Here is a 10875-nt window from a genome sequence, read left to right on the forward strand (position 1 = left end):
TAATGATTTCTCGCTGTTATCGAACACTAGGAAATGTCCTCCTAGGAAGCAAGAATTTATTCGAAACATAATATAATTTTTAAAAGTAATCCTGAAGGTAATTTTACACAGGTTGATGTGCCTTATCTTTGAGATAAATAAAGTAAATAGTTTATGCATTGTAGAAGCGCAGAATTTGCTATAGAATAATGTCATGGTCGAATGAATTAAGATGCGATCTTAAGATCAAGGTTAAAATTCCTATTTAAAACTAGATTTATTATTTTTATAATTTCTCCTCGTTTATAATGTTATTTGCATGAATAAATATCTTAAGGACGATAAATCGTCAAAGTGTACGTAAACTATTTCAAAATTTGGCACACCCAAGCATTTTTGGTGACGAAGTAAGGAAACAAGAGATATACGGAATTACAAACATCGTGTCAATGGCCTACAATTTCATGCCAAACATTTTGAAGAAAGTTTGGGGGCGTTCAATTTCAGGTCGTTTCGTTTTCTTCTCTGGCATTCGATGACTGTACGACTTTAAAACGAACTTTCCTCCGTGGATCGATACGTTTAGATTGTTAATCTGTGAAGCAACATTCAAGAGGTCATCGCTCGCGAGTATCGTTGTCAGTGATTTTTTTCTGCGTTTTATGCTGTCCCACGTTATTCAAAACACTTATCAATGTCCGAAGAAATATTGTACAATTACGTTTTCGTTTCTAATGAGGTACTTCCGGGGAAATCGATAAAGATTGATTGTCGCGATCGACGACACCAGTTTCCTGATTTATCGTAATTGTATTACGATCTAATAATGGAAGGGTTTACGGTGTAACCGGGACTTCGAACTTTAATTCAATTTCGTCGAAAGTATACCGTGTCACGTCTATGCTACTGTACAATGTTGTTGAAAAGTATGCCAACTACAATTTTTCATAGATCCATAATGTACGGAACGAAAACTGTTACATTACTGTTAAACTATATCTAATAATTTATTACTGAACTCTATTAAAAATTGCATTCTAATACTACTATATACAATAATCACTAACGATCGTGTTAATATTGAGCAAATATAGAAATATTATTTGATTGTTACTGATGAGATAATTATCGGTAAAATATATCCGCTAATAAATAAAATTAAACAAAGATGTAGTACAACTTTCTAATCCGCGATCTTACAATTCACGTTGTATTGAGAAAAATGTATAATTATTGATACAAGTAACAATCCTGGCAACCGTTATCGATTCCGCCGACATTGCTAGCAACCATTTATAAACAAGTGTAGTGCTGCAGGAGACATTTTCAGTTATCCTGTCCTACATAAGTCAGTCATAAATAATGTTAAATGTGAAACGAATAATATTTTCTCACGAATCAAGTTGAAATACGGTTTCCAACATTTTAATAAAGTGGCATGCGAGGAAAGAATAAAAAGAGAAGTACCAAAACAAATGGTAAAAATGGGAAAAATGGTAAAAACAATAAAAATGGTAACGGAAGTAAAAGTAAGGGATCCAAAAAGTCGAGAAAAAGTGGAGGAAGAGCAAAATTCAGTATGGATATTTTCAATGAAGAAGCCATGGAAAATGCGTACTATACTTGCCATAATATAATGGATGTGCTGAAGTGCAGAGGGTTCCCTTGGCCAGAGGCCCAAAAGAAGAAGAAAAAGAAAGGAAGGAAGTAAATGCAATTGCTAATATGGCACTGTAGCAAAGGAGATACTGGCAAAAATATGTATATTTTCATAGAATCCATGAAATTATAAATGTATGCAAAAATATTTGTTTTCAACATAAAGTCAAGTATTACAAAGGAGACTAATACTGTGGTAGACACATGACACTGGGTCATGTATAATTTCATCGCCTAATCATCTTCCCGCTGTTCTAGCAACGAATTCGCAATATTCCTGGGTATCGAACTCATCGTGCTTAATCATAAATGGCCCATTAAATACGCAGTGCACTGTTACAGTGTCTGAATATACTAGATCAGGTAGAAGCTGAATAAAATAAAATACTTTAAATTAATGTCCTGGGTTACTTTGAATTCTCATATAATGGATATTCTAGTCTAGAAAGTTGACGAACTTATTAAGTAATATCAAAAATAATTTACATTTTCATTCTTTAAATTTTTTCCATTCGATAAATAAGAGATTTTCCCATGCAAATTCTATTACTATAGACTAGAACATCCCTTAAACCTGTAACCTAGATATACTAACTTTTGGAGTGAGTAAGAAATATTGAGAGCTGTTCGGTCTCTTGCTCATTTGTACAAGTAAATTAAACACTCGTCGTTCATTTAATGCGTCCATACCCTGATTAATTTCATCCACACATCGAAAAGGTACTGTCGAAAGCTCTTGAAGTGAAATCATGTAAATGGCAGTGGTCACAGCTCTTTCGCCTCCACTTTGATGGTGTCTCGTCAGTTCTTGCAACTGGTCCGTGTCTCTGAATTTCACTCGGATTTTCAGGCCATATTGATCGAAGTCCATCTACGAGCTCAACATTAGTCTCCTTACAAGTTCTTTATTAACAAGTGCGTGACCTGGTTCCATTTTGTGATGACTTACGCTGTTTTCTGCGGCTGCTAGTACGACTTCACCAGAACAGTCCATTGCTGAGAAATACGAGCTGAACTTCGAGTTTATTTTTTCCACAATTTTTGTTAACGGAGTCATCCATTCTTCTCGCAATTTTTCTATTTGGATCGACATTACTTCCATCTCGCGTGTCTTAGTTTGAATAAACTCTTTCAAATAGTCGATTTCTTCTTCTACGGCTTCGTATTCGCGCAATACCTAACACAGATAATGTTGAGGTAATTAGAGCTGTAAGATTTACTGTTCAATTATTTCTTTGAACTATACATGGTTTCTCATTATTGAAGATAGAAACTAGGGACACTCACACTCTCTCCGTCCACATTGTTACCCATACAAAAAACTTTCGCTTGTGCTATGTTTAATTCATTATTAATTTCCTCTATAGTTGGTGGTAATTTACTGAAAATTTTATTTGTCGGTGCAAACGCGTCATCGGATGGACTAATATTATTAGTCGTTTCCAGTGCTTCTTTATACATTTTTTGCACTTCACTCTTCATGGGCTGCATTTCTGTACTCAACTGTCTCACAATTTCTTGCGCTTCTTTGAGGTTGTCCCTCTGATCTTGGGATTCGTTTATTTTCACAATTAAGGTGCGATTTTGTAGCTTTAACACCAATTCGATTTGCTCGCTCGCTATGATGGTTTTGTAGCATTCCTCTAATTCAACATTATACGTTTTATAAATTTCTAGTTGTTTGTTTAAAAGCGCCTAAAAAATTTACGGATCAATATTATTATATGAATAAGGTATATTTAAAATTCTTTGAAGGAAGGTGGCACCTTTATCTGGTTCGTGGTAGATTCCTTAATTTGGTCAATACTGGTCCGTTCATTTTGCAAATCCGTAATCCTTTTTTCCACCATAGATATTCTAGTCTTTAAAGTTTGTATTTGTTGCAGTTCTTGTTGATGTTTGTTTCTAATGGCTCTGTATTTATCTAATTCTGTATTCTGCTTGCAAATTAGTTCTTGAATTTGATTTAACTTCTCGTTAATCTTGCTTCTGTTTTCTTGCAGCATTCCTAGTCTATAACAAATTATTTATGAACTGTGAATGATGATAGTTACTTTGTACTCAGTTTGTTACTGTATATTAATTACTAACTTTTGTTCGATGTGCTTAAATTTTGCTTTATCCATTACAATAGATAACATTCCAGAACCGTGTACTGGTTGCATTCCAATAGACTTCTGTCCCGTGTACTTAGATTTATTCGCCGAATACACATTCGATTCTGAAAAAAAAATTATAATACGTGTGAAATAATGAATTTCTCCGAAGCAATCAAGAAGATATATGTTTTTACTTACGACTAAAGTAGCAACGGATGTTATGCGGTACATGATCAATGTTATCATCAACAAGATTAGTTCCTACTGGGATGTTGTTCAAATTATACATAGATACTAAATATTTCATGATCGTGGTCGGAGCCTCAATTAGTGATGCCAGATAATGAGTGAAACCATATTGTGTAATATTTGTTAAAGGTACATTCGGTGTCATCGAAATGTGTTTTGCGGGATCAGAATGTGCAGCGTTCACTTGCAATTTTTGTTCATCTCGTAAATAATGCAACAATAAATTCATATCTTGTTTACTTTCGCAAACAAACGCAATCAGGTCACGGAATGGTATGACACTTTCCAAATATTTAGCATAAAATGCATCTTTCACATTTATATTAAGAAATATTGGTTCGTAAACTTTTCCAGTGAATTTATCACGATTTTCTTTTAGCCATTGAACCGCCCTGTATGTGTCACTACTTTTTTCTCTTAAAAGCTGGAGTCGTCTAGCGTTAATATTAAGGACTTGCAGTTCTGCCTCTTGAGCTGAATGTATTATAATTAAATATATAATTTACAAAAAAGTAGATTTTTTATATATGTAAACAATTTACCTTTGATTCCAAGGTTAATACTCTCTTCTTTCCGCCTCAAATCCGAATCTTTATCTGTTAGAGTGCTAATTATGTTCCTTTGTTTCTCTACGTTTAATAAGGCTTCTTCTCGTTGTCTTTTTACAGTCTCTTCTAAAAATTTATTCAAAATGTCCCTTTTATAGAATTTAAGATGATACTTTTATAGAATCAGAAAAAAGATATCCAATACGTAATATTAACCTTGTCCAATATCCTTTAAGATCATAACCAAATCACTGTTCAGCTTATTTTTTTGTTGCTGTTCAATCTCAATGTCATGGTCTCGTGCTTCCTCAGTTTGTATCCTCTGCCTGCAATTAACTTCATAATCCTTGATCCTATTTTCATATTTTAGAATATCATCCATCACTTGTTTGAGTTTCGCGGTTTTAATACCGAATTTAGTGTTCTGAAATTAAATTATATTTGAGATAGCTCTTAGTGTTCTCTGATGTAAAATTCGGAAACTCACATGATTGGTTATGGAGTTCTCAAGTGTTTTTATTTCTGATTTAAGTTTTTCTATTAAATCCAATGTCGGTTTCATTTCTGCTTCCAAAGTTGTTACATTTGCAGCAGCTTTTTCCTTCTTATTTTTCATCTACAAAGTACATTTAATAATAGGTATAACTTCCAGAAATTTGTATGCGGTTTAAATTATTTCCCACTATTTTACCTTAAGCAGCTCTCTACGTTTTTGATCATATAATAACCATGCTTTTTTTTGTTTTAAAGATACTATTTTCTTAGCTATCAATTTCCTTTCTTTTATACCACTAACAGATTCTTTCAAGCCCTCATATTTCAATGTTTTTGACTCTAATAATTTTTTCTTGCCTGCCATTTCTGACTCAAAATTTTTGTGATCTATCCTATATTGTATCAACTTTTGATGGTGCTCAAAAATCATAGGATCACCAAGCGATCTCTCAGTGTTTAGTAACAGCTCTTGAGCATTCATCTTTGAAAAGTCTTGAACTTTGTCTTGAGGAAGAAATTGACAAAGATTATCCATCTGAAAAATAAGACAGAAAATTTAGAGTTCCAAGTTACTCCAATAATAATTGAATACAGAATTATACCTGGATATTAAGGCTTTTCGTTAACTCTTGTATTTCTTTAATATTTGATAGCTTTCCATTGAGAAACCATGAAGACTTTCCTTGTAAATTAAATTGTCTGGTAATAATAATATCATTATTGTTTCCATTCGTAAGGTGGATCTCAATTTTTGCCTGCTCACAACCAGCTTTTATATAGTCAGTAACATGAATGGCACGACCAATTGTACTAGGTTTTCCTCCCAAGCCAAGAACAATGGCACAAACAATTGTTGACTTTCCAGTACCATTAGGTCCAATAATTACATTCAAATACTTGCCAGGCTTTATAGAAACACTAGAGTAAGTTCTAAAACAAATATTTATTATTAAACCTTCAAATATAATTTGAGGAAGATTAATAATGTGTTTAGTCCAACATTCTCTGTTTTAATCCAATACAATCTCAGAATTATTTAAATACTGTACTTACACAAAATTTTCCACATAAATATATGTGATAATTCCCTTGTCAATGTTGCCGCTGTTCATAATGGGTTTTCTTATAATACACTGTCCTTTAACACAATAAAGTTAAATAGCTATAGAAAATGATAATACTAAGTAATCATCCTATGTTATTTTAAATAAATTGTGTGTGAAAACACATTCTTTTACTAGTAAAGAATCATTGAGTTCGACTAATTACAGTACTATCTCGATTTAGAGATTACTGTAATCATTTGCTTCTTGCTGGTGTTTGTTGCAACGGTTGCAATACTTAAACATAACCTAAAACCTATCCGACATGACGTACAGGCTTCACTAAAATAAGTTTGACGGTCTGCGTTTGATTTCAGTGAATTTTAGAATACACCCGATGTAATTGGGCAAGACGTATTAGTTCAAAAAGGACACCAATATGCGATTTGCGCGACGATTCTCGTAGAAAGACCGACAGCGTTTCAATTAAACGCTATCACTGTTTTCCGTAGTTAGTACGATCGATTTGTTGACGTCAGTCTATTTTATCTAATTTCCTGTTGGCCAGTGTTGTTAGTAGATAATAACGTTTTTTACTGAACAATATCGAAGCAGCGACGAGTTAGTCTACTTATCCGTGATCAAAGCTTGCCGCCGAAATTTGTCAATTCCAGGAAGTCACTCTGGAGAAGGTTTTGCGCTTTTTATCATTGATCCCTACATTATCAGAACTCGGTTCATAGAATTTTATTACTGAGACTAAATAAATCGTGCAACATACTGTGCTGCGGAATCGTACAAGAATATCAGTACTCATTCCACACAACAAAATGCACTCGAACGAAAAGAACGAATTATAAAACAGCACAGACAGTTTTACCAGCGAACGGAAAATGCAATCATAAAGACAAGTCATATCGAAAAAACACCGCAGTCAATTAAGATAATGTCGTCGCAATTGCAGATATGCGAGATGCCCATCAAATTATGCGAAGTGTTTCTCCATTGTCGAACGCATACCATTGAATTATGTCTGCAGAAAAAGTCCAAGTACTATAGTTTCGCAGAGTGATCGCACATTACCAATATTGTCATGTGTCTGGCTTACTATCACCTTCGAATATTTGCGCAGTCTTACACCCTCGATGGTCGCAAACGGTGCAAACCGAGGTCCGTGGTTCACGAAGTGAGAGATTAATATCGTTCGAAAAATGTTGCAGTCATTGGGTAGATACATGAACGTCGTGCACTGCAAATTACGAAAATTCTTTTACGTAAAGGATTTTAGAACGCTGATACGACCTTACGTCTTCACCGTTTCCCTTTTCGGATATTTCCCGTACTGCGCCTCATTGTCGACGTACAAGTTTGTCAGGAGGAACCTTATTTGGTCTTTGATAATATTGATCCATATTACATTGCTATGTCTAGTGCTCATACACAAGATATTTACGTCGGACATATTGAAGGAGTTCAGTCTGAGATTGCATTATATCAGCATCTGCTTCTTTGGTCTCGTCTGTCTTTGGACCAGCTACGTGTCGTCCAGATCGAAACTGCATCTTCTCCGTATGATCTCGACTGCATCCCGATTCATCTCTCCCGAAACGTTCTGCAGGACTGCCAAGTGGATGTTCACGGTAGACGTCATCAAGGCCGTCGTGTTCCTGACCTACCTGTTCTCCATACAGAAGTCTACATGGGAGATTGTATTTTATGCGATGGGTTACTACATATTTTGGGTGGCGCTGGTGATGATCACGTTGTTTGTAAATTGTCTGTACGTGTTGTACCTTTGTTTCTGCAAAATCAACACGTCTCTGGAGAAATTGAGAATGAATCTGGCTACCGACGAACCCCATCTGCTCAGAAGGGTGTATCATTCGCAGAAGAATCCCACCTTGCTCTCAGAGCTGAAAGCACTTAGGAGGCAGCATCTAGAACTTAGCAAAATCGTTGACGCGTCAAACGACACCTTCGGCATGGAGATCATTGCTCTCATTGCGTTGACTATGATGGATATCACTTTTAACTTGTACACCTATTTGGTGTTAAATACCGACGATGGTAAGATCGTGAACTTGTGGTCGATAAATATAAAGTATCTCGCTAATAATTGTCAGGGTTTGATCTTCATGGCTGTCGTATGCGAGATGGTGAAAAATCAGGCGAAGGATATAGCTTACAATATACATCGGATTCTCGTGATTACATTCGATGAACAGATTTCCACAGAGGTAAGGAAAGAGACCGGGAAACGGACGACATTTCGCGTTTTCCAACTTATTAAATTCATTAGAAAAATAATAAAATCATGAAAGTATCGTACTAGTAAATTATTAGAGAAATTTATAAATTCGCGTTAATGTCAAACAAATGTAGCATATTACTAGAGAATCGTAAGTTATCCGAGATACATAATGGTCGCAACTTTTGTTTCGATATTCGGAAACACAGTTGACGTTGTTCTCCATGCAAGTTCTGCAGCAGAACCATACAATCGTGGCAAAAGGATTGGTGATAGACGCCACTCTGTTGACAAAGGTAAGGGATCCGTAATCTTTGTTAAAGACATTGGTTGCACACCTTTCGTTTACAGATAGTGGGGATCATCACGACATATCTGCTCATCTTAATACAATTCCTCCTGACGACACCCTGCTGAACAAACAAACAAGTGACCGTATCGCTGCGAAGTAAATTACAGAACTACGTATACGCACCACGCTACGGACATTTCATCCCATTAAAAGCGTTCGATAACATCGTCGCTGGTCAATTCGAAGATGAACTTTGTGTTACTTATTCAGAACCTCATTACATCATGATTGAACTTGCGCGCGTATGTGTGTGTGTTTTTTTTTTAAAAAAAAGTAGCTGTACACCGACTATGATGAATCAGTCGTGTGACCTATTCTTGAAAAGAAAGAAAGAACTGTTATTGCACAATCTGTTGCACAATGTTTGAAAGCACGATAAGAACCGGAACCATAAACAGCCGCCAATCATGGCGGCCATGGCGAGCGACAAACCTGTTATCGTTGACGTACCCTAACATTATTTTCTCTCTGATGCTCGGTTTCTTCCCGTACAAGAAGGAACCTACGGCATTTGTGTTCTCAAAACTGCGATTTGCTTGGTCGACGATCACGCAATTGATCTTCATAGTACTGCTGGCCTTCGCACTTTACCACACAAATGTTAACATCGACAACAGTACGGTTGAGGTGATGGACCTCAACATAGGCCTCATCTCAGAGGGATTAATGATCCTAGTGATGTACAGTTTGGCGTACCAGAGGATTCAATTGTTGGGAAGGTTGTGCAGGCTCACGCGGATACTAACCGAGCAGGACTTTCAGAGTATGTCGAAGTTCGTGCACACGAAGGACATTTTCGGCATCGTTTTGCTATTTATACACCTTCCGAATTGTATCGTTGGTCGGAATCAGACGACCCTGACTTGTCTGACGATTCTTTACGTGACGATGGTGTACCTGTCCTTGGACATGACCTACGTAAACTGTGTGTACGTCTTGAGAGCCTGCTTCAACAAAATCAACGACAATTTAAAGGAGTTGAACAAACACGAGAAACCATTGCTGGCTGGCGTGACTTCGCAAAAAGGACGAAGTTTTCTGTTGTTGGTGAAGCTGAAACACTACGAGGAGCTGCACCAGGAGACCAGCGACGTTGTCCAGTCCTTGAATAAGGCGTTTCTCTTTCGGATCATCACAGCGACGATCATCACATTCACCGTGGTCACATTCAATTTGTACTTTGCTATCCTATACAACATTACAGGGGAGATGCAGTACAAGAATAGGAGGATCTGGTACTTGCCGCATATTGGAGCAGTGTTCTATTATTTCTGTAAGTTCGCGATGATGGTTACAATGTGTCAGTCCACGAAGATAAAGGCTGACGAAATTGGAACCACGATCCATGAGATCCTGAACAAGTGCACCGACGAAACGGTCAAGCATGAGGTAATTGTTGCTGATGATTGGCTTCTCGTGGCTTTTGTAAAACATTAGTCTGTCTCGGAATAAATTTTTAGTTGATCATTGTGAGGCTATATGTGTGTTATAAGGCTATAAGGCTATAGATGTGACGTAGCTCTATCATAGTCAGTTCTACATCAGATGAACTTTGTTATTGTCAAAAGACACATTTGCAAATTGCAAAAAGATTTTATTAACGAAATAAATTCACTACAAGTGAAACTACACACTTTATATACCGTATACAGAAAACAATTTATTTCTAGACAATCTAATGCTAGAAAGTTTTTGATAGAAAGTGGTAGCGTTATTATAATGTCCATTAACTAAAAAAAAAAACAAATTAACAGTAAACAGTTGTGATATTCCAGCTGAGGACGTTTGCTTTGCAAGTGTTACATCGGGATAACAGGTTTACTGCTAAAGCAATTACGATGGATGCGAGACTCTTAACGCAGGTAAGTCGTGCTGATTAATGACAGAGATAGTAAATTATTTCACATGTGCATTTACATTGATTTATAGATTGTAGGCGGAATTATCATGTACAACTTGATACTGTTTCAATTTCTATTAAATGAGAAAGCCTGTAAAAGTGCTAAGCATATCGATGAATAATGTCACACCGTTTGTATATAGTATGTAGCATAGTGTAATAAATAAAGGAAGATTTGTCGTCAGAGTCTATGCTTCTTAAAACATTTCTGTCAAACCGAGTACTGTAAGGGACTTCACTCCATAAAACTAGGGGAACATTCTTTCAACCATTTTATATTCTTACGACATTTATGGGATTATT

General features: G+C 36.0%; 4 protein-coding genes across 4 annotated transcripts; 3 read left to right on the top strand and 1 right to left on the bottom strand.

Annotated features, from left to right (window-relative positions):
- Positions 1-1285: 1285 nt before the first annotated feature.
- LOC144478642 (uncharacterized) lies at positions 1286-1735 on the top strand. Its single transcript, XM_078196722.1, has one exon. It carries the CDS (start codon positions 1418-1420, stop codon positions 1688-1690), a length of 273 nt encoding a protein of 90 aa, XP_078052848.1. The 5' UTR covers positions 1286-1417; the 3' UTR covers positions 1691-1735.
- Positions 1726-6783, bottom strand: Smc5 (structural maintenance of chromosomes 5). The gene is made up of 13 exons (XM_078196706.1): positions 6083-6783; positions 5632-5959; positions 5226-5564; positions 5022-5150; positions 4751-4958; positions 4529-4660; positions 3936-4460; positions 3730-3859; positions 3405-3651; positions 2926-3333; positions 2588-2815; positions 2234-2509; positions 1726-2008 (listed from the first exon to the last, which is right to left on the bottom strand). The coding sequence occupies exons 1-13, from the start codon at positions 6139-6141 to the stop codon at positions 1877-1879; spliced, it is 3141 nt and encodes a 1046-aa protein (XP_078052832.1). The 5' UTR covers positions 6142-6783; the 3' UTR covers positions 1726-1876.
- A 460-nt stretch (positions 6784-7243) lies between these two features.
- LOC144478846 (uncharacterized) lies at positions 7244-8789 on the top strand. Its single transcript, XM_078197163.1, has 3 exons — positions 7244-8309; positions 8530-8616; positions 8672-8789. Exons 1-3 carry the CDS (start codon positions 7284-7286, stop codon positions 8735-8737), a joined length of 1179 nt encoding a protein of 392 aa, XP_078053289.1. The 5' UTR covers positions 7244-7283; the 3' UTR covers positions 8738-8789.
- A 160-nt stretch (positions 8790-8949) lies between these two features.
- Positions 8950-10694, top strand: LOC144478845 (uncharacterized). Its single transcript, XM_078197162.1, has 3 exons — positions 8950-10061; positions 10448-10534; positions 10602-10694. Exons 1-3 carry the CDS (start codon positions 9033-9035, stop codon positions 10692-10694), a joined length of 1209 nt encoding a protein of 402 aa, XP_078053288.1. The 5' UTR covers positions 8950-9032.
- The last annotated feature ends 181 nt before the right edge of the window (positions 10695-10875 follow it).

Source organism: Augochlora pura, chromosome 3, assembly GCF_028453695.1.
Source record: "Augochlora pura isolate Apur16 chromosome 3, APUR_v2.2.1, whole genome shotgun sequence".
NCBI classification, from domain to species: Eukaryota; Metazoa; Arthropoda; class Insecta; order Hymenoptera; family Halictidae; genus Augochlora; species Augochlora pura.

Coding starts and splice junctions, on each gene's coding strand:
- LOC144478846 (XM_078197163.1), top strand. CDS start 7,284: ATGTTGCAGTCATTGGGTAGATACATGAACGTCGTGCACTGCAAATTA. Junction 8,310..8,529: donor ATGAACAGATTTCCACAGAG/GTAAGGAAAGAG, acceptor TCGGAAACACAG/TTGACGTTGTTCTCCATGCA. Junction 8,617..8,671: donor ACGCCACTCTGTTGACAAAG/GTAAGGGATCCG, acceptor TTTCGTTTACAG/ATAGTGGGGATCATCACGAC.
- LOC144478845 (XM_078197162.1), top strand. CDS start 9,033: ATGTTTGAAAGCACGATAAGAACCGGAACCATAAACAGCCGCCAATCA. Junction 10,062..10,447: donor ACGAAACGGTCAAGCATGAG/GTAATTGTTGCT, acceptor GTGATATTCCAG/CTGAGGACGTTTGCTTTGCA. Junction 10,535..10,601: donor ATGCGAGACTCTTAACGCAG/GTAAGTCGTGCT, acceptor ATTGATTTATAG/ATTGTAGGCGGAATTATCAT.
- Smc5 (XM_078196706.1), bottom strand. CDS start 6,141: ATGAACAGCGGCAACATTGACAAGGGAATTATCACATATATTTATGTG. Junction 4,959..5,021: donor AGAACTCCATAACCAATCAT/GTGAGTTTCCGA, acceptor ATTTAATTTCAG/AACACTAAATTCGGTATTAA. Junction 2,816..2,925: donor ACAATGTGGACGGAGAGAGT/GTGAGTGTCCCT, acceptor TATCTGTGTTAG/GTATTGCGCGAATACGAAGC.
- LOC144478642 (XM_078196722.1), top strand. CDS start 1,418: ATGCGAGGAAAGAATAAAAAGAGAAGTACCAAAACAAATGGTAAAAAT.